The following is a 24093-nucleotide window of genomic DNA, read 5'->3' on the forward strand; positions in this document are numbered from 1 at the left end:
CATGCCATTTTGCTCATGACTGGCCTAATTGGTGGGACAGAGTAATGATGTAACCTGTCGAGACAGTGAGAAGAGGAGTTGCTGTGAGAGCTGTTGGGGAAAAAGGGAATGGCAAGGTTCCAAATTCTTTGGGGAAAGTTACATGGAGACCAATAATGACTTTGGGAGTGACAGACATGTAGGTGTTTTGATATTTGCCACAGGGAAATGAGGGATGCAGCAACGGATGATCTAAAGCAGGTGAGCTCATTTGCTACAAGAGGGAGTTGCAGGTAGAACTAGGGGCATGTGAAGACAGTTTATAACGACTCCACTGGGAGGAGAAATGTCAGATAACGAACAAGAAAGGTGATATTGGAGTAATGGCCCTCTTTGAGGTGAGAGAGCAACAACTGTCTAGTGGACTCAGCTAGCATGCATGGTCTTGTGCCTTCTTTGGGAGCAAGAGTGGAGAAAAAAGACAGGAGGGATGATAGTGTTGCAGAAGTAGCAGAAAGAGGGGAAAACAATAGATTAGAGGTTAGGGTCAGAATTTGTGAGTAATAGAAAGGTATTGAGGGGTGAAAGGAATGAAGCAGGTATGGAAAAAATCGTCAGGTGATGTTTATATTGATTTCATTAAAAATTACAAAATATCAATAATTACAAGATACTAATAAAATATTATTTTAAGTTACTTCCTATAAATTGGCCCCTCTTTAATGTCTCTGCTTAATCAGATTGTGAAAATTAATATCAGTCCCAATTAACTAGGCAAAAGTAAGCTGTCATTAAACAGAGGGAGATGTCATTAAATTCTTTCAAAGTTTTTCTTTTCTTTTTTGAGAAAAAGAACTGAAAATATTCGCTATTAATTTTTATGCCCCGCCCTGATGATAATAACTGAGCTTATAGCATACACTACTATGGGAGCCAATATTGCCGTGCCAACTGTCCTTTTCTGTAGAATATTCCTAGTATAAAATTTAACTATGGGCTTAGTTTTAAATCTAAAGGTTCTAAATATTTTATTTTTAGTTATCTTTCTTTATCCTGAGCACAAACAACCCAATATTTAATAATACTGAGTAGGAATGAAGTAAATGTTCCATTTATTCCCACTGACCTAGGGAGTTTTTCATTTATGTGAAAGAGAATTTAAGAAATATCTGTTCCTGCTCTATTCTGTTTTTTGAAGCAATATTCTTAATTACCAGACATTTTTCTCACTTAGACCTTCCCCCCTCCATAAAGACAGAAAGATAGATAGAAAGGAAAAAACATAGAAATTTAGACCAAACAAAAAGTTAACATTTATATAAGTGCTTTATGGTTTACCAAGCATTTTGTTATTGTCATTCAGTTTTTAGTGGTGTCCAACTCTTCCTTATGCCATTTAGGGGTTTTCTTTGCAAAGATATTGGAATGGTTTGTCATTTCCTTCTCCAGCTCATTTTACAGATGAGGAAACTGAGGTAAACAGAGTTAAGTGCTTTTCCCAGGGTCATACAGCTAGTCTGAGGTGTTCCTGATTCAAGGCCCAGGGTTTTTATTCACTGCATCACTTAGCTGCCTTTCTTTCTAAAGCTTAATGCTTTAGAAATATAATAAGGGGAAGCTGGTGGCTCAGTGGATTGAGAGCCAGGCCCAGAGATGGGACGTCCTGGGTTCAAATTTGGCCTCAGACACTTCCCAGCTGTGTGACCCTGGGCAAGTCACTTGACTCCGATTGCCTAATCCTTACCACATTTCTGCCTTAGAACCAATACACAGTATTGATTCTAAGATGGAAGGTAAGGGTTTTAAATAAATAAATATTAGATTATTTGATCCCCATAGCCATCCTGGGCAGTAGGTTTTACCTAGTTTTCCTATATTAGAATGAGGAAACTGAGTCAGACAGAAATTGTAACTTGCTCAGGGCCATATAGCTTATAAATTATCTGAAGCTATATTGAATTATGGTTTTCCTCACTCCAAGTCCAATACACTAGCCATTGTGACATCTAGCCACAAAGAAAGTTAAAAAAAAAATAACCCTTGTATCATATAAGCATAGTCAAGCAAAGCCGATTCCCACCTTTCTGCATTCAAGAATAGATCTCTCATTCTGCATATTTAAATATCATATTTGAGATGGGCAGCGCCTTTTTAAGTCTTCTGGAATCATGTTTGATCATCTCAGTGATCAGAGTTCTCAAGTCTTTCACAGTATCACAATATTGATTTTATAGATGAGGGCAATGGGAGCCCAATGAAATTCAGTGATGTGTACAAGGTGGCATAGGAAGAAACAAAGGCAGGTTTAGAAGTTAGGTCTTCAACTCTAAATTTAGTCCCCCATTATGCCATACTGTTAGATAATGGGTTTTTTAAATTCTTATTTTTCAATAGCAATTCATAACTCTGAGAAAGAAGTGTTGACCTACATCAGTGGAGGGAATGTTACTTGGATGCGATCAGATGGGGTAATGGCAAGATTCCTAATCTTGAAATCCTAAGACTCCTAGGTTCGAAGTGTGCCTCAAACATATAGAGATATATGATCCTGGGGAAGGCATTTAACCTTGATCATTGCTTTCCTTGTATGTTAAAAAAAAAAAGGAATAGAAGTATCTAAGAGATTATTGAGAGAAGAGAGAACAGGGACTTTGCATTCTTTAGTATATAACTAATATAATCCTTATAAATATAGTTATCAAAAGAAGCCTCATCATTTTAACTTGAATTTCTTAGTGTTCAGGGTTCTTCATTTTAATGGAGAAAGTAGTGGGTGATTATCAAGCATAAACAATCCTATCCTCCCTCCTCCAGCAAATGCAGGACTTTAGAGGATTGACTCTCTTCTTCCATTCTGTGAGGGGTTACCAGGTATTCAATTTCATCTGAGTGAGGAGGAAGAGAGGCGAAAAAATGCATTTAAAAGAGATTCTCCCATGGATAATCCCATTCGTTATCTGCTTCTCCATTTATTGAGCTCAGAGAACACCAGAAGGCTGGCTATCAAGAGATGAAATTTTTGGTCAAGAAACCCATCCAAGATGTGTAAGCCTTCTGATTAAGTTGAAAGAGTTAATATCCACACTCATTATTTCAAAAGAGCTGCCTTCACTGACAGTCTAGAAGGGCACAAACTGAAGACAGAAACTGGGAAAAGATGGAAACTTAAATTTGTAGGTCCCAAATTGCCCTTGAGGAGTATATTTACAGAATCCAGCCATTGAAATGACATTCTGCCAAGTGTCCAAAATCCAACAAATAAAACTGTTCTCTTGCCCCAAAGCATAAATCCTAAATATTTATTTTTAGGAACAGGAGTTTATCCAATATACCATTTATTTATACTCTCAGTACCATAACTGGCCTTTACCTGAATGGTTTTTTGAATTACCTAAACAGCTTAAACAGAGGTAGGGGTTGGTGAAAGAGGACAGTAAAGTAATACTAAGTGGTAATTAGACATTCATACCCTGAAATATTGGTTGTTTGATTCATTTTTAGCATGGGATTTGGTTACATTTCCTAATATTCTTCTCTGTAATACATGTACGGATGTGCAGACAGTATGGTATATTCTGAAAGTTGTTTTTTCACAATAAAAAAGGGAACACACAAAAATAATAGTTCTCTTCCATGGAGAATAGTCTTCACCAAAGTTAAGTTTGTTATAAAAATTAATTTTGTGCTTTCTTTTTAAAAGCAAAGCTATAAATGGTTCCAGAGTTTGATGTTCATTCCAGCTGAGAAGAGTTAGCTCGGCATGGTTGTCCACCACAGGTATTGACAAATTGAGTTCTTTGTCATCAATCACAATCCAATAGCAGACTGCTCAGACTACAGTAGTCCTTTATGTGAACTCTCTGCCATTCCCCACATTTGTTCTTAATATTCACATCGCTGTCTGTGAAAACGAGTCAGGTTTTTCATATGGATCAGATACAACCCCAGCTTTTCGACCATTCCTTTTTTTGTCTTCATCATCATCAAACTGGGCTTCAATTTCTGCTGGATTAACGTAGGTGTAGTAGTACGCCATGATGGCAAATATAATGCAAACGGCCAACAGCAACGCAGCAAAGAGAATATACTCGGCCCACTTTAAAGATGTAGAAATAGTTGAGAGAAAAGAGAGGAAAAAATCATTAGCAGAGATAGACTTCAGGGAAATTTTCCTGTGACTAATGTGACCTGTAGTCATAATGTAGAAAGTCCATGGTGAGGGGCAGCTAGATGGTTCAGTGGATAAAGAACCAGGCCTGGAGATGGGAAGTCCTGAGTTCAGACACTTCCTAGCTGTGTGATCCTGGGCAAGTCACTTAACCCCCATCACCTAGCCCTTATTGCTCTTCTGCTTTAGAATCAATATTGAGTCTAAGATAAAAGGCAAAGTTGTTTGTTTGTTTTTAAGGCAGGTCAAAAGGTTTTAATAATACTTTCCAAGGAAGAGCTGTAATGTAATGACTTGGGAAAGTAAAACATTTTTATATACTATAATCACATGAACGTTTACTGTATTAATGAATGAATATAGAAGCCTAAGTAAAAGTTGGAATAATAAATTATTGCCCTCTTCTCTCTGTTAACAATGTCTTTTCTTTGGTGTAAGTTTAAGCTCACCATATTTAAAAGTCCCTTAGGTAGCTAGCTCTGAAATGGCAAAATTATTATCTTCTAAGTGTTAATATAATTAATTATTAATGCATTAATAATTATGTATACTATATTAACAAATAATAAATAAAATAGTTAATAAAACATGAAGCAATGCCATTTTAAAAAGTATTTAATCTCTATGAACTTAAAAATTAAATGTGGCATTTTGCTTTGAGAAGAATAGATATCATGCTATTAAAATTCATTCATTCCTACTTATCTTCTTTCAAAATTTAAATTGTATTTGGCATGTTCCATATCCTGGGCAAGAAATTTACTGATTAATACAAGTAGCAATAAATGGACTGGTTTCTGTTTCTTTTGCTTGAATTATCTGAAGAACTGCAGAGTTCTGCCATTTAAAACTGAAAATCTAGCCCTAGAGTGACACATTTAGAAAGGTTTTCAGACCTTTACAAATTTAGAAAGGGCATCAGAGAAATAGTCAAAATGCAAGTAGCACCCGGATCTATGCATTTATTGATAATTTAATTTAGATAATCAAAGTTCCTCTATTTTTTTTCCTTAGGTGGAACACACATACACACTGTATACACACTCAGATATCTCACCACCATCACACACACACACACACACACACACACACACACACACACACACACCCCATCATGAAAATCGAAGGCTTATTTTAAAAATGTATTGAACTACTTCCTCTCTACTCCCAGCATATGGGCTTCCATTTGGCTCAGTTTGGGGAGGGAGGGCAGGAAAGAAATGGAAAGATATGGCACCCTTGTGACCGCAATGTAGAGTTGCTTCGCTGCTACCAACAATATTGAATGCTGAGAATATGCGTGAGCTCAACAGTGAAGCTAAGTGTCTTTGCCCAAGTGGAGTGAAAGAGACTGAACACAACCAGGGCTCTTTTAAGCATTTACTTACCTGTTCACTGAACTGTCCTGCCCCAGCCACAATAAGAACAATGATGTTTCCAACAGCCACTGTGAGCAGCCAGCCTGCTTGAAGCACTGACTTCATATTGGAAGGAGCCTGTAGAAATCAGACATGAGCAAAATAATTCAAATTCATCAACACCCGGAAGATTTCATTTACTGCTTGGGTGAAACTAAAATGTTATCATTAAGCCAATCATTCTGGCTTGTAGATAGAAGAGGAAAAAAAGGATCATTAAGCCAGGTGTGGAAAATATCCTTGCAATAATCACTTAGCCAGGATAAGATAAGGAATGATATTAAAAAATGGGTGCAAGGGTAAAGGGAAAGGCGGTTCTCTCTTATTTACCCAAACACATGCTAGGTTGATGTTAAACATGTGACCTTAATGAGTCTTTTAAAATATTGTTTCTGGGAATAGTTTCTATGTGAGCTGGTCTAATTGCTACTGAACAGCTGTGGAATTAAAATATTTATTATCACTAATACAGTTAATTCTCTTAAGGAGAATCTAAAATTATTAGATGGGAAAAAGTCATTCTCAACATGTGTAAGTCAATGGTTATACTAACCTCTGGCACCTGCCTATCAACACACACACATGAACAAATGTTTCCCCAGAAAATTGTTCATCTGAGAAAATTAATTTGGATAAAGGGGAACTGTAACAATTTAGGATTCCAGACCTTGTTTAGTAACCATGTATTTGATTAAAGTCCCATTCTAATAAATTGAATTCATTAAACTATTCCAACTTCTTTAACCATACAACTGTTAACAAAGCATTCTATTACTTATTACAAAGATGGTTTGAGTAAGAAATCAAACAGCATTTGGGTTATTCTGAACTTCATTAACTGATAATGTGGTTTGATGCCCCCAAAATCTGTTTTGGATTCTCATTATAGCATCAAAAAGTGAAGGATTGGAATGATATTGATAACTGTCATTGAGACTGATATGGCCACATGCCCAAGTGCTTATGGGAAGACCAACAGAGATCACAGGGTTTTAGAGTTGGAAAAGGTCTAGTCTAACCCCTCAGTTTTTACAGATGAGAGGTGAAGAACCCTGAAGTTGCAGTTGGTAATGGTGGATGTGGGGTCTATGTCTGAATCAATTCAACACTCATCCCACACAACTGTAAGGTTAGAAATGGATAAACATTTGATTCATGTTCTAAATCCTCAAGTCATAGGAACACAAAAATTCTTTTAGTCAATACTTTGTGAATTTTGTTACTTTTAAGTTTTCTCAGTGAGAACAGGAACTATGACAATTGAACTTTCCCAAGACATTAGGTATGGAGAAAGGCAAAATTTTAATTGATTTTCTAAAAATCTAGGCTTGAATATTGCCTTTTGCCCCAGAACTTGAGTCAGTGGCTAGGTTGTTCACTAGGTGGGAAGATTCCCTGCTTTCCATCATTCCAATTCATTTTGGCTAAGTTATTTATATGGCTTACTATGCATAAATTTTCACATGAACCTTAAAAAAGATTAAGAACAAAATTGTTCTAATACTGCTTCAAAGAGAAATGATTGAATGTGTATGAAGTCATGATATTTCTAGATGTACAACCTAAACAACAAGAGTATAAACATGAATGTTCTTAGAGAAAAAGTGAATATAGAACCTGTGAATATGAGAACTCCAGCCCAGTAACAGAGAAGACAACTTCACCACAGGTCAGAAGGAAATATTGTGGGATCTGTAGAGCCATATTAACCGTATTGGCCGGGATATCATTAAAAGTCTTTAAAGCTAGGCCGTTGGTATCACACTAAAGAAATAAGGGAGGAGAAAGAAAAAGATAGAAAGATTAATGCATTGTTTCTTCTTTTAAAAAAGCAGTGAGAGTTCTGTGTTTGTATCCCAAAGAGATAATGAAAAATGTTTGTACAAAAATATTTATAGTTTTGCTTTTTGTGGCATCAAAACATTGGAAAAAGAGGGGGTGTCAATTGATTGGGGAATGGCTGAACAAATTGTGGTTTATGATGTGATGGAATACTATGGTTGTCTAAGGAATAATGAACTGCTTGATTTCTATAAAACCTGGGAACACCTCCATGAACAGATGCGGAGTGAAATGAGCAGAACCAGGAGAACATTGTATACAGTAACTGAAACATTGTGGGATGAACAAAATGTAATAGACTCTGCTACTAGTAGCAATGCAATGATCCAGGGCAATCCCGAGAGAGATTTATGATAAATAACTATGAGAGCAGAAATGCAGAAGAAAAAAAATGATTTTTCACTTGATTTATATGGGTATATGTTAAAAGATCACTCAATTACAAATATAAACAATATGGAAATTGGTTTTGAACAATAATAATAACCCAGTGGAATTGCATGTCAGCTTCAGAAGGGGGGAGGGAAGAAAGGAGGGAGAGAACATGAATCATGTAACCATAAAAAAATATTCTAAATAAATAAATATTTTTTAAAAGCAGTGAGGGGGGCTGCCCTTCAATTGGGGAATGGCTGAACAAATTGTAGTATATGTTGGTGATGGAATACTATTGTGCTCAAAGGAATAATAAAGTGGAGGAATTCCATGGGGACTGGAACAATCTCCAGGAAGTGATGCAGAGTGAAAGGAGCAGAGCCAGGAGAACATTGTACACAGAGACTGAAACACTGTGGTACAATCGAATGTAATAGACTTCTCCATTAGTGGCAATGCAGTGATCCTGAACAACTTGGAGGAATCTATGAAAAAAATCATTATCCACATTCAGAGGAAACACTGTGGGAGTAGAAACACAGAAGAAAAACAACTGCTTGAATACATGGGTGGAAGGGATATGATTGGGGCTGTAGACTCTAAATGAGCATCCTAATGCAAACACCAACAACATGGAAATAGGTTCTGATCAAGGACACAAGTAATATCCAATGAAATTGCATGTGGGCTGTGAGAAGGGTGGGTGAAGGGGAGGGAGGGAAATAATGTGATTATTGTAACCAAGGAATAATGTTCTAAATTGACTAAATAAATTAATTCAAATTAAAACAAACAAATAAATAAACAAATCTTAAAAAAAAGCAGTGAGGGGATTTTGAAGGTTAAGGTACAGTCATGCGTTTTGTTTTCTTTTAATCAAAATACACAATGAGCATTTTTAATGAAATTTAAGGAAGTTACCCTAATTCACAAGAAAGAATTATAGAATTACATCTTAATGAACTGTGTTTGCCAACAATATTTCTTTCAGAGGGTGAGGACAAAATTTGAGCCAAGAGATAGCTTCTTAAAAGGAGAAAAATCTGTCTCAAATTCTATTGGTCATTAATGCTTCAAGAACATAGGGCTTGGGGGCAGCTGGGTAGCTCAGGGAATCCTAGGTTCAAATCTGACCTCAGACACTTCCCAGCTGTGTCACCCTGGGCAAATCACTTGACCCCCACTGCCTAACCCTTACCACTCTTCTGCCTTGGAATCAATACATAGTATTGATTCCAAGATGGAAGGTAAGGGTTAAAAAAAAAAAAGAAGATAGGGCTTGATGTTTTTAAGAACAAGATTGCATTATAGAATACAAATCAAGAAGATTGTTTAAACATGAATTAGAATTCAAGTTAGAAGTAATGTTTAAAAAGTTTCAAATGAAAATAAATAAATACTAAAGTTATCACTTCCTTTGAAATACCAGAAATATCAGAAAATTAACTATCGTGATATGGGAAAGATAGATACAAATAGCACAGAAATTTATAACAATTCTCTTACAATGGGATTAGTAACTTACCTTTGTAATCACATAGGTATATGCACTGCCAAATTCAAGTCTTGGAGACTTGCCACTGCAGACCCCTTTAATTTCAATAGTTTTTCTATTGAGAATGGAAAAAAAAAAGAAATTCTTTTATAGCCATTTTTTTCATAAGCAAAGGCTTTCATATACATTTTTACTTTAAAAATTTCAATGAATCAATATCTATTTCTCCATCACCATCACTTCGGAGTTGGAGTTAGGGAACTCTCTTGCAACAAACATGCACAGACTACCAAATGAAAACCCTTGGTGTCCAAAAGCTCCCAAAATGTTTCATTCTGCATCTGAAATCTATTGTCTCTTTGTCAGGAGGTGAGTAGTATGCTTCATCGATGGGCCTCCTAACATCGTAGCTGGTTATTGCTAGAGACTTCCAAAATTGTTCATCTTTACATTATCACATAAGTTGTTCTGATTCTATTAATTTTACTCTGTATCTGTTCATACAAGTCTTCCCAGGTTTCTCTAAAAATATCATTTTTATAATTTTTATAATACACTCACATATCATAATTTTTTATCCACTTACCATCTAATGTTTCCCCCTTTAGTTTCTAATTCTTTGCCTGCAAAAAACTGGCATGAACATTTTTATTTATAGGCGTTCTCCTCCTCTTTCTTTGATCTCTTTGGGATTTAAGATTAGTTGTGATATTTTGAGGATGCACCATATGCACCATTTAGTAACTTTTGTGTAGTATTTCCAATTTGCTACCCAGAATGGCTGAACCAGTTCACAACTCTACAAACAGTTTATTATTATATCTATTTTTCTGCAACCCTTTCAAGACTTGTGGTTATCATTTTTTCCAATTTAATAAGTGTAAGATTAAACTCCAGAGTTACTTTAATTTGTATTTCTCTAATCATTAGTGATCTAAAGCATTATTTCATATGCTACTGATAACAGATTTTTTCTCTGAAGACAGTCTGTTCCTATCCTTTGATTATTTATCAGTTAGGGAATATATCTCATTCTTATAAATGTGAATCAGTTCCTTATATATTTTGGAAATAAGACTCTTATCAGAAAAGCTTGATGCAAAGATTTTTTTCTCTCATTTATATGATTCTGTTCTAGTTTTACCTTAATTGATTTTGTTTGTGCAAAAGCTTTTCAATTTTATGTAATCAAAATTGTCCACTATATCCTTTGTAATCAATCCTCTCTAGCCTTTGTTTGGTCATGAACTGTTCCCTCGTCTATAGAGCTGAAAAGTAATCACTTCCTTGATCCCCTATTTATGTCAAACTTTATTTCTAAATTATGTATTCATCGGAACTTTTTTAGTGGACTTTGGGAGATATATAGTTTCTGTCAGACTGTTTCCCAGATTTCCCATAAGTCCATGTCAAAGATTAAGTTTTTATTTCAGCATCTAGGTTTTTCAATTCTACTGTGTATGTTTATTCCTACATATGGTGCACCTAATCTATCCCACTGATTGGTCTCTCTATTTCTTAAATAGTATCCAGCCATTTTGATGACTGCTTTAATTTAGTCTGAGATCTGGTAATGATAGGCATCCTTCCTTCTTAGTCTCCCCACCTCCCACCCACCATGGATATTTCTCTTGAGTTTCTTGATCTTTCATTCATCTAGATGAATTCTGTTATTTTGTTCTAGCTCCATAAAGTAATTCTTTGGCAGTTTGATGGAGAAATTTCCCCCCAACTTTCTCCTTCCCTTCTAATCTTGATTGCATTGATTGTTTGCATAAATTCTTTTTAATTTCATATAATCAAAATTATCAAGTTGACATCTATAATGCTCTCTATCTCTTTTTGGTCAGAAATTCTTCCTTTCTTTATAAATCTGACAGGTAATTTATTCCATGCTTCCATAATTTGTTTATGGTATCATTCCCTACAGCTAAATCATATACCTTTTGAAACTTTTCTTGGTAGATAATGTGAAATGTTGGTGTTTATAGCAAAATTCTCTGATAAAGGACTTATTTCTCAAATATACAGAGAACCAAGTCATATTTATAAATGATCAGGCAGTTTTCAGATGAAGAAATCAAAGTTATTTTTAGGTGAAAAAATGTTCTAAATCACTATTGATTAGAGAAATACAAATTAAAACAACTCTGAGTTGTTTTAATCTCCTACTATCAGACTGGCTTATATGACAAAAAAGGAAAATAATAAATGTTGGAGGAAATGTAGGAAAATTGGGATACTGATGCACTATTGAAGTTTTTAACTGATCAAACTGTTCTGGAGAGCCATCTGAAACCATTCCCAAAGGGCTATAAAGCTATGTACACTTTTTTTAAAATCACTTATTTATTTAATTAATTTATGTGTACGCCTTTTGATCTAGCAACATCATTAGGAAGTCTCCTCAAATAGGTAAAAAGGAAGAAAAGGGCCTATTCATGCAAAAATATTTATAGCAGCTCTTTTTGTTGTGGTAAGGAATGGGAAATTCAATTGGGGAATGGCTGCACAAGATGTGGGATGGAACACTCTTGTGCCATAAGAAATGATGAGCATAATGATTTTGGGAGAACATAGAAAGACCTATATGAACTAATGCAGTATAAAATGAAAAGAACCAATAGAAAATTATACGGTCTATCAGCAATATTGTATAATGATTATGAATGGCTTAGCTATTTTCAGCAAAGTAGTGAACCAAGACAATTCCAAAGGCTTGTGATGAAATAATATCTACCTCCAAAGAAAGAATTCATGGAGTCTGAATGTATTTCAAAACATATTATTTTTCACTTTATTTGTGTGTGTATTTTTGTTTTTGTTTTATATGAGTCTTTTTCCATATTATATCCAATGTGGATACATACTTTCTATAATCATACATGTATAACCTAGATCAAATTGCCGGTCAACCCTGGGAAGAAAGGGAGGAAGGAAATTCGGGACTCAAAATTTTGGAAAATGAATGTTAAAAATTGTTATTATATGTAATTGAGGAAATGTATTTAAAGTAGTTTTGATGCTTCCTTGTCTGAGATCATGATCGCTACGTATTCCTTCTGTTTCTCTGTTGAATGAAGTATATTCCTGGACCCAATTCTTTACATGTGTGTGTGAGAGAGAGTGTGTATATATATATATTCTACCTCCTTTGACTAATTCAGATGAAAATAAGATACAAGTATTTTCTGACCCCTCAATCTCTTCATTCTTATTTGCATAATTTTCTAACTGCACACCTTGGTTGTGGGAGTCTCATGCTCTAGGTCTTTGTGAGAAGAGTCATATGGTGGAGTTCTGTTGTACTGCTTCCCTCTGTTTCATCATCTTTACTGGTCTTTGCCTTGACTGTATTATTTTTAAAGAGAATAGAGCCAATACTCTCAGCAATGCAACGATCCAGGACAATTCTGAGGATCTTATGATGGGGAATGCTGTCTACCTCCAGAGAAAGAACTATTAGAGTCAGATGGATGTGGATTAAAGCAAACTATCTTTCACAGTAGTGTATTTATAGTTTTATTTTGGGGTTTTAGCTATGTCTGAATGTGCTCTTATAACAATGACAAATGTGAAAGTATTTTTTGCATGATAATAAAATAAAAATAATAAATAAGTAAAAGAAAAAATATATATATATAAAGAAAGAAAGAAAGAAAATAGAACCAGAATTCCCACTTGAAATTTCTTGAATGTACTCACTCTCCAGAAGAAAAAAATTCATAATCGCTGGCATTCTTAGGGGCAATATTCAAATATGTTTTTCCATCCATGTTGATATTTATGGTACGATCCAAGTTATTGACAAATCTGAAAGATTTGACAATGACTTAAGTGTCTTTTAAAATACAAAAAAGTACAGAATCTTTAGCATTTACCATATTATCACTAGTCTTCTAATAGTCTCCACATTTTATTGGCTTTCCTAAGATCTTGTCTTTGATGGAGTTTTTATTTAAAATATTTGACTATAACACTTAGAAGAGTTCCTCTTGTATTTACATATATCTAGCATAGCATTTACTCCAGATTTGTCTAGTATCGAGTCTGATGAAATTCTTTTACTCATTTTGATATTATGAAAATAAATACATTAAAGCAAAAAGGAAAGTGTTAATTATTAAACAAATGTAAATAATGTACAAAATTCTAAAGGTGCTGAAGTGACTAAAATGACACAGCAGAAAGAACACTGGACTAGGGAGTTAAAAACCTGCCTTCTAAGATTGGCCTTTCTACCCAGAGAACACATGGCTTTGGGCAAGAAAATGGAGATGGAAAGTGTGTGTGTGTGTGTGGGGGGGGGGCTTATCCCTTAAAATATCAGGATATACTATGAGAATAAGTACTTTGAAAATTTTAAAGCATTCCAAAAATTATCAGAGTTTAAATTATGAAAAGAAATTTACAGCCAGTGAAACACTCAAGGCTGAACACTCTTGTCTGAGATTCTAAGGTATCTACAGAAATAAAATATATACTTGATATACAATTACTCCAAACTCTAAAATTACTAAAAATTTCTGGGCACTGCTTCTAGGAGAAAGATGAAAAACAAATAGATTGATTCATTTCAGGTATTCAATTTTTAACGTACGTCTAGACTACATCATGAACAGTACTTTATACAGTCTAAATATCTGCTATGCTAAGTTTCTGACCAGATCATTAGAATGTATTTCACTGACTGTTTATTAATAATATCAGATTAAGAAGGGCAATGAATTAGTTAAGAGTCAGAAATCAAAGATTCTAGTCCAAGTTCTACCATTCATTTGCCCCTGAAGTCACATAATAAGTCATAATTATTGAACCTCTGCTGATAAAAATGGAAAAGTCTTCCCAGCCAACCCCACTGAAAGAGGATCAAAGAAAATACTAGATGTGAAAGTGATATGCAGAGACTCAATTTTAGAATTCAGAAAGAAAAGTTTTTCTTCCTAATGCTGAGAAAAATTTGGACTACCTCAATCTTTGAACTTGAGAGTCTTGAGACATGAATATGCAAGAGGACAGATGGACAGGAAAGAGACAAGTCTTCATGAGTTGAATAGCAGCAATATAGCAGCATTATCCCAATGGATAGAGTACTGGTTCTAGAGTCAGGAAGATCTCAGTTCAAATCCAGCTTCAGACACTTATGTGACTCTGGACAAGTTATTTAGCTCCCATTTTGCCTCAGTTCCTCATCTGAAAAATGGAGACATACTGGAGAAGGAAATGGAAAACCACTTCACTATCTATACCAAGAAAAACCCATGGACAAAGTTGATGGAGTCATGTAGAGTTGGAAACAAGCGAACAGCAATAATGAACTGAACTGCTGAGTGGGTGATGGTTAGAGGAAAGGGGAGAGCATGAGAGAGCTAAGCTGTAGAAAATTCTCAAATCTTATTAAAATAACATTTCCATGAAAGAAGCAATACAGCACAAGTAACAATATAAACACAAAAGAATAGATTTTAGGGAAATGCATTCTTTAAGCATTCTATTGATGTTCTGTTTTTTAAAAGCCAACTTTCTCCTCCAATTCAATGGGAAAATTCACATTGTAACAAGTAAATATATTCAGGTAAAATGAATCAATACATATAAGATCTACTTTTTCAATAATACAGGGGAGGAAACGAGTCATAATGGAAACAATACTAGACTTGCAGTTGAAAGAGCCTGACTGAAAGTGATTTATGGCTCTCACATTTAATAGATGTGTGATTTTGGTAAAATCATTTCATCTTCTTTAAGCCTCAAGAAAAGTGTTCATTAGTAAGAGTTCATTATTAAAGACTAATTAATGTGCTATATAAAACAGCATCTTGTTAAATCCAGAGTATACTGAAGACCTTATGTAAGGTAAGCAAGTAAACAAGTTCAAAAGTAGAGATCAATGGCAGAAACATTTACTATTATTTTATAGCTGACATAGAGATAGATGAGAAAAATGAGTTTAAATAAGAATTCTCTTTTACAAGATTCATCTTTGAAGATTTAGACTTAGATTAGTTTGAGGTTAGGTCATACAACTCTCCCATTTTGATCTTGCTATGCCATTAAGGGAAGTCAACTTCTGATCAAAAATAGTTGATACCACAGAGGAACCATATCATGGCTTTTGAAAGTTATGGCCAATACTTCCGTCCAAATTAACACAAGCTATAAGTTGACTCAGCAAAGTGATTGGTGGAAAAATAGTCAAAATTATGTTGGAAATGTCAAATCCCTAGTGAAATCTAGATTGCTGAAGAGAAAAATGTAGATTTGTTCAAAACCAGATACCTGATTCCATTTAGTCCTTTTTCTGGCTTCGTTTTAAGACTGTCTTTCAGCTGAGAGAGAAAGAAAATATTTTTAACTGATTTTATTTGAGTACATATTTCTCACAGTATAAAAGTCAGCTTGAGTATCAACCATAAGTATCTTTAAAGTGACTTGGTTCAAAAGCTAGCTGGCAGAGCCACTAATTTCTTCCCTCTCTTGCTGATGTGTGTCAATAGAAGACCTTGTATATATTTGCATTTCCCAGCTGGTTAAACAGGGCTTAGTTTCACTAAATTCATTTCTTTGGGAAATCTAGCTTCTCAAGTATTAAGAGAGATAAGATGATTTAATTCAATGGAAAGGACAGTGGTGGTTTCAAGCTGATCCCTAGAAGAACGTAATCTCTGAGAATGAGAATTCTCAATTTTGTATCTTTATCTTTCGTTCCTAGCATAGTACCTGGTACATAAATGATTGATTGATGTCGAGTTTCTTTTTTCCCCAGGAACTCAGGTGTGATAACATTTTTATAACTAAAATCTGGTATTATCTTCTCACTTTCACCTACCAACTTATGAGGGAAGGAGGCAAAATTATTTATGTTTGTAAGCAACAAGAACAGGGAACAGGCTAGAGAGATAATATTTAACAACAATAATAAGTCAATGATATCAACTGTAAGCCCCACCACCATAGAGCTAGTACTTTTCTTTAATAAAAATACTGACCGTAACAAAGTAACTGCTATTCCATGCCAGAATGCTGTGGCGATAACCCCTTTCAAAATCATTCGGAACTTGGAATGGTGGTTGTTGCCCAAAAGAAATGTTTATATTTGGTGGGCTATTGAAATCCAAAGTCAGGAAGCCACTGGACTATAGAAGAGAAAAAGATGGCCATAATCACAAATTTAATCTATTTTATCATGTCAAACTAGAAACTTCAGGAGTCAGCAATCCAGTTGCCTGTGGAACATTTCCTATCATTATTGAATCTTCTCCATGCAAGTCTAAAATAGGTTTTCCCCCTTTGCATTTGCACTATTTACCTAGACCTTCCATCCAACAAACACTTGCCTTTAGCCCTTGCCTCAAGATATCTTAGGATTATGGTAGTCAGGGTAAACTTTCATGAGTTCTGTTCAATCTGTCTTTATTATATCCTAGGAAAGTTAAGAACATCATCACAGAAATTACTGCCAATAGGTAGAATCTAACAAAGGGTCTAGTGGTTCTAGTTGGGCTATGTCAAGTGGTGTCAAGTGGCCTTGAGAAGCTTTAGATGATTATAGCTTCTACTTCCTTACCTTATTGTCCCTTCTATAGGTGCCTCAATTGGTTTTTATTGACATTTTTTCTTTCCCAATATAAAGGTTCTTTTAAGTAAATAAGTAAGTAAGCAGAAACAAAATCATGAGTAATTCTTTCACTCTCTTATTTTCCTAACCATAATAAACAAGGATCTTATACCTGCCCTTAACTGGCCAAGTTAAAAGGGAAAAAATCCTTTTCACATTACAGAAGTGCATATTAGAATTTCAATAAAAGTATCATTTCAGAAGGAGGACTTGCAGTCCCAGATCTCAAACTGTACTATAAAACAATGGTTATCAAAACAATTTGGTACTGGCTAAGAGACAGAAAGGAGGATCAGTGGAATAGATGTGGCGTAAATGATCTCAGCAAGACAGTTTATGACAAACCCAAAGACCCTAGCTTTGGGGACAAAAAACCACTATTTGATAAAAACTGCTGGGAAAATTGGAAGACAGTATAGGAGAGACTAGGAATTGATCAACACCTCACACCCTACACCAAGATAAATTCAGAATGGGTGAATGACTTGAACATAAAGAAGGAAACTATAAGTAAATTAGGTGAACACAGAATAGTATACCTGTCAGACCTTTGGGAAGGGAAAGATTTTAAAACCAAGCAAAACTTAGAGTCACAAAATGTAAAATAAATAATTTTGACTACATCAAATTAAAAAGTTTTTGTACAAACAAAACCAATGTAACTAAAATCAGAAGGGTAGCAACAAATTGGGAAAAAAATCTTCATAAAAACCTCTGACAAAGGTTTAATTACTCAAATTTACAGAGCTAAATCAATTGTACAAAAAACCAAGCCATTCTCCAATTGATAAATGGGCAAGGGACATGAACAGACAGTTCTCAGCCAAAGAAATCAAAACTATTAATAAGCACATGAAAAAGTGCTCTACATCTCTTATAATCAGAGAGATACAAATCAAAACAACTCTGAGGTATCACCTCACACCTAGCAGATTGGCTAACATAACAGCTTTGGAAAGTAGTGAATGCTGGAGGGGATGCGGCAAAGTAGGGACACTAATTCATTGCTGGTGGAGTTGTGAATTAATCCAACCATTCTGGAGGGCAATTTGGAACTATGCCCAAAGGGTGATAAAAGACTTTCTGCCCTTTGATCCAGCCATACCACTGCTGGGTTTGTACCCCAAAGAGATAATAAGGAAAAAGACTTGTACAAGAATATTCATAGCTGCACTCTTTGTGGTGGTCAAAAATTGGAAAATGAGGGGATGCCCGCCCTTCAATTGGGGAATGGCTGAACAAATTGTGGTATATGTTGGTGATGGAATACTATTGTGCTAAAAGGAATAATAAAGTAGAAGAATTCCATGGAGACTGGAACAACCTCCAGGAAGTGATGCAGAGTGAAAGGAGCAGAGCCAGGAAAACATTGTACACAGAGACTGATACACTGTGGTACAATCGAAGGTGATGGACTTCTCCATTAGTGGCAATGCAATGTCCCTGAACAATCTGCAGGGATCTAAAAAATACTATCCACAAGCAGAAGATAAACTGTGGGAGTAAAAACACCGATGAAAAACAACTGCTTGACTACAGGGGTTGAGGGAATATGACTGAGTAGAGACTCTAAATGAACACTCTAATGCAAATACCAACAACATGGAAATGGGTTTGAGTCAAGAACACATGTGATACCCAGTGGAATTGCACGTCGGCTGTGGGAGAGGTGGTGGGAGGGGGGGGAGGGAAGAAAAGAAAATGATTTTTGTTTCCAATGAATAATGTTTGGAAATGACCAAATAAAAATTTTTTAAAAAGTATCATTTCAATCTGGATTTCATACATTTTGAGCTTTCTACTATGTATGATATAATGACTACATAATATAATTTTAAAAAATAAAACTTTAGGGTGAGAACTAGGTTCAAATCCAGCCTTTCATATTTATTAGCTTTGTGATCAAGGGCTTGAATCTCAATTTCTTTACCTGTAAGATAGGAATAACACATGTCACACCTTTCAAGTGTCTTTTCAAGTTCTTGTGTGAATCAAATGAGATATGTAAAGTGCTTTATGAACTTCAACATGATAAACAAATAAATACCAGCTGCCACCACTCATTCAACTCCCTCATTGTATATAAATGAAGAATTTAAGCCTAGAGAGATTAAGTGATGTGATGACAGTCATGAAACTACTATCAAAGGTGAAATTCAAGCCCAGTCTACTTGAATACAATTACATCACTGTCTATTATTCCATGCTACTTTGTCCTTCGTAGGTCTTGAATTTATTTTATTTTGTTTCTTAAGTCAGAAAACAGTTTTGACATAATCTCTGTGTGATTTGAAATAGAATTAATTTTCAAATCTTGTCAAGTCAATCAGCTTTCTCAAATGACTTAAGTCATACCACTCCTTGTAAATTCCTCTATTCCTTTGAAACAAGACAGCTCAAATGTCAGATGTCTACTTATTTTGTGATAACTTTAATTAATGACTGACTAAAGATGAGTTGACTCTGGAAGATTTCCATCATGTTAGTCCTTATTACTTTAGGCATCCTGATAACAGAGTGTGTTCTAGTAAAGAAGTTGTTTTAGGGCAACGAGGTGACTCAGTGGATAGAAAGCTAATCCTAGAGACAGGAGCTCCTAGGTTCAAAGCTGACCTCAGATACTTCCTAGCTATGTGACCCTAGACATGTCACTTCTTCCCTATTGCCTACCCCTCACTACTCTTCTGCCTTGGAACTGATACTTAGTATTGATTCTAAGATGGAAGGTAAGGTGTGCTTTTTTAAAAGAAGTTATTTTATCAATTGCATGTCGTCTTAGTTTGAAAGGCAAGAGCTAATGTCAGTTTAACATGCAAGGACAAAAAGCCTATAATAGTAAAACCAAAATGTTTCGGTCCAGCAGACATCAATAAGACTGAGCCATCTTAGAGTCTGTTTTAAAGAGGAGAGATTGAGTCATAGTTTGGCTTATATCCTAGACTTCAAGAGGGTGGATTTCCGACTTCAGAAATAGGATAGACAGGATGCCATGACCTACAGACTTCAGAAGGTGAAGCCAGCTCACGGACTCAAAAGTGGTGAGAGACTCAGAAACGAAATTGGATTGCCTAGAAACACTTGATTAGAATGAGAAGGAAAAGGGAGATGTAGCTAAAGGGAATGACTGGCAAGATCAAAGATTTAAAATGTGCAAGATACTGAAACTATGGCAAGTAAGTAAGTAATGACAAGTAAAAAGGAATAATGGCAAAGTACTGTAAGAATAATATCAAGAAGAATAAAAATCCAATCTGAACTGAAGCTTGTAGTAAGTGCTAAAAACATAACCCACTATTTTTAAGAATGTTAGGAATAAGAAAAAATATCAAGAAGATACTAGGGGGGTAACTAATGACTCAACTATTAGAGAGCCAAGCCTGGAGATGGGAAGTCCTGGGTTCAAATCTGGCTTCAGACACTTCCTAGCTATGTGACCTTGGGCTCCATTGCCTAGCCCTTACTGGTCTTTTGCCTTAGAACCAATAAACAGTATTGATTCTAAGATATAGGGTAAGGGTTTAAAGGGGAAAAAAAATTAGTGTGTGACAGCTATGAATAGCCAATACATTGCACAACTAAGAACTAAGAAAGTCTTAAATTTCATGAATGGAAGTATAACAAGTGGAACAAGGCAGCTCAGAACACTTTGGAAGTCGAATTCTGAGTGACATGTTAAAAGAGTTATTACATTGACCCAAATAGATCTATTTTCATCATGGGCATTTGTCCCAATGATACTGATTACAATTCAGCCATGCCTGCCCATCCTGTGTGATTTGTTCTTTTTTTTTCCTCCTAAATTTGACACAAAAGGTCTATTCAACAATCTGGGCAATTTTCTTTACTTTCTCTTGCCCTCACTAGGATATGAATAGAACATAAAAGCCTATCCTTCACTCATCCCTTGCTCTCACTACATTATGGCCATATTGTTCAGAAATGCATATCTTTAATGCTATCCTTAACCGTAGATTTTCACAATTTCTTTTTGATAATGTGATCCTTCATCTACACACTTATTAGATGCTTGCAGCTCCACTACTCTCTGAGCAATCTTCAGTTTCAATTTATTGGAAGTTTTTTGGGCTCCTTGACTTTTGGCCAATCTTTAGAAGAGTATTGGTATTAAAAAATATGAGCTTTTATTTTAGTGAATTATGGTCACTGATTTTACAAGGTAAATTATTTTGTAATTTCCCAAATGCCATCCAACTTGTTTTCCTTGTACTACGCAATTCAGGGTGTAATTTATTTTTCATTCACAATGGCTGCCTAAGCTTGTCATCTATACCTATATTCCCATGGATGAGCTCTATAGATTGTTCATTCAAATGCACATCATAGTCTAGATAATAAGTACTCTTCAACTAATTGTTTATTTGGTTTTTTTTTTCTATTTGGATTATTGGACCAATTTCTTGAGCTTTATCTTATCTACCTACAAGGCTCTGAATGTTCCAATGCTTAATTCAGTTTCATTTATAAACAGGATAAACTTATTATCATTATCAGAAAGGCTTATTATCAGGAATCCTCCAACTTAGGCTCTTGACTTCGCCTCCTCCAGGACTATGACATTTTTCTCCATTTCATGTCTCACCTAAAATCAATCGATGATCAGAAATTCAAATAAGGGTTCAATTCCATTTGAGTACTTTGCAAAGAAATTGCTGTAGTATACAAAGGTTCAAAAGGGATGAAAATATGAAATTAATAGAAGGAATTGAAAATGTTTAGGCTAAAGAAGAGAAGTTTTGGTGGTAAAAGAGGGAAGAATATGATGTCCCCAAGTATTTGAAGATTATTAAACAGAAAATGGATTAGACTAGTTTGACTTTGCTCCAAAAAAAACAGAACTTTGAGTTCTGGCAGAGAAAATGTTATAAGGAACCAAATTTTAGGGAGAAAAAGGAGGATCTTACTGGGGGAGGGAGTATAAGCTCTCTGCCACTGGAGGTGTTTCCTCAAAGGTTTGATAAGTACTTTTAGGATCCCTAAAGCATGATGCATGATCTAGAGAGTCTTTCAGATAGATAACGTGATGTCTCTTCCAACTCTGAGAATCTATGACTTGAAATCACTTCTCCCTATATTTATCTATAAGAAAAGATTTAGAAAAGAAGATAGAATGATGTTATGATCCATCAAGAATGATAGAAGAGGGTCAGCTGGGTAGCTCAGTGGATTGAGAACTAGACCTAGAGACGGGAGGTCCTAGGTTCAAATCCGGCCTCAGTCACTTTCTAGCTGTGTGACCCTGGGCAAGTCACTTGACCCCCATTGCCTAGCCCTTACCACTCTTCTGCCTTGGAGCCAATACACAGTATTGACTCCAAGACGGAAGGTAAGGGTTAAAAAAAAAAGAATGATAGAAGAAATAGAGAATAATAGAAGTAGTATAATGATAATTTAATTAATAGAGAGAGAAACTAATCCCTAGGGGATCACACAAACTGATGGCAGAGTAGGCTTCAGTATCATACCCCACCTCCCTACCATAACTCACTAATAAGCCAGGAAGTATTTAGATTTTAATATGTCCATTTAAGAGCTAGTAAGGAATCTGAAGGTCCAAATCCTCTAAATTAAATGTTAAAATGGGAAATTTTCAAAATTAATCAATTGTTACATGAGAATAAATTTGTATGACCTCTTTGTATTGTCAAAAATATATAAAAAATTTGAAACCACAAGAAGAAAAGTGAGCTCTAAAGTTCACAAAGGTAACTAGATCCAAAATCTCCTCATTGACTATTCGTCCTATTCAAAATAGTTTGAGATCTTAAAGGTAACTATTTAATTATTCTAGGTGACAGACATTAAAATATATAGTTTCAAATATCAGGAACAAGCAAAAATAATTCTATAAAAATAGTTTCAGAATTTCCAGTTTTAAGTAAAATGACTAGTCAGAATGATTGAATGAAGTTTTTGTCTGTTGAAAAACAAAAACAAGAAGTCATTCTATTCCAAATTGTTTCATACTGATCATATTTACCTAACTTCAGGACTTTTGGGATGGATATAAACATACACGCACATATATGTGTATACCCATGGGTACATATACATACATATATGTGTATGTACACCTGTGTATGTTTATAAATTTATTCACAAACATGAATGTGCACACACACATATATACTTACGGATATGCTTTGTAGATTTTCCATATGGATATTTGCCATAGTCTAAACAATAGGCATTCTTACCCAATTGGTTTATTGAACAATAGCTTTTCCAAATCAAAAGCAAGTGAGAAGTTAAAAAAACAAAAACTTGTCCTCAATTCTACTTACCTCATTCACTGATACATTCCTATGCTCAGATCCAGGAAAATATGCAGTTAAGTTTTCATTGCCTACATTCAGAACCTGGACTTGGATTTCATTTCCTTTAGGAAAAACTGGAAGAGTTTTCTAGACAACATGAAAGAAGTAAGGAAAGGAATGCTTAGTGCAGTAATTACAAGCAATGGCATCTTACCTAAACAAAAACTAATAAAAGTAGCCTTAACACAACCAAGAACCTCTAAATTGGCTCATGCATATGAATACACGGAAGCCAACCCAAACTGGCTCCCAAGAGACGATTAAACTTTCAGTGTGAGCACTTACATCTCAGACATCCTCAAATGCTATAAATGAGAATTTGATCAATTGTTTTGTTGGTTATCTCGATTTAAGAAAGTGATGGAGAAAAATGTTAATAATGGAGCTCAAACTTTAAAGGGTGTTGTATACACTTTCCCCCCTCCTCTGCGAGAGCTGATAGTTAAGCACACAGTTACACATGCATTGATAATATAAAGGTCTTGAACACACACATACACATTTCTTTATTGTAAGTTGTACTGTTGTGGTCCTATCTGACAGATATTAAAAGATGGGGTCCCAACATTGCACTTTAGAGGTGACTTCATACAGCTTTCCTATTTCCTTGCACTGAATTCAACCTAAATATGAAGATTCAATATAAACAAAGCAAAGATCAAAATGGAATATTAACTGCCCTCGGGGAACTTACCTTTTTGGCTGGTGGAATATAATATGTTCATAGATAAGTAAATACTAGGTCATTTGAAGAAGGAGTTGAGGGGGGAACACTAATAGCTAGAAGATATGGGATGACAGGGTGTGATATAATACCTAAGTAAGTTGAACAGTGAGTGAACTTAAGTAAAAGATAAGTGGAA

General features: G+C 35.1%; 1 protein-coding gene across 2 annotated transcripts in view; it reads right to left on the minus strand.

Moving 5' to 3' along the window:
• Nucleotides 1–3264: 3264 nt before the first annotated feature.
• The window catches only part of SLC15A1 (solute carrier family 15 member 1), a 58346-nt gene continuing 37517 nt past the window's right edge, over nucleotides 3265–24093 (minus strand). For both annotated transcript variants that reach the window (XM_007501368.2, XM_007501369.2), the window contains 8 exons: nucleotides 23198–23317; nucleotides 16267–16413; nucleotides 15557–15606; nucleotides 12983–13090; nucleotides 9308–9392; nucleotides 7183–7329; nucleotides 5536–5643; nucleotides 3265–4075 (listed from right to left, as the gene is read on the minus strand). In XM_007501368.2, coding sequence (XP_007501430.2) covers nucleotides 3869–4075; nucleotides 5536–5643; nucleotides 7183–7329; nucleotides 9308–9392; nucleotides 12983–13090; nucleotides 15557–15606; nucleotides 16267–16413; nucleotides 23198–23317 — 972 coding nt within the window. In that variant the 3' untranslated portion in view covers nucleotides 3265–3868. The remainder of the gene's footprint in view (nucleotides 4076–5535; nucleotides 5644–7182; nucleotides 7330–9307; nucleotides 9393–12982; nucleotides 13091–15556; nucleotides 15607–16266; nucleotides 16414–23197; nucleotides 23318–24093) is intronic.

Source organism: Monodelphis domestica, chromosome 8 (genome assembly GCF_027887165.1).
Source record: "Monodelphis domestica isolate mMonDom1 chromosome 8, mMonDom1.pri, whole genome shotgun sequence".
Classification (NCBI taxonomy): Eukaryota; Metazoa; Chordata; class Mammalia; order Didelphimorphia; family Didelphidae; genus Monodelphis; species Monodelphis domestica.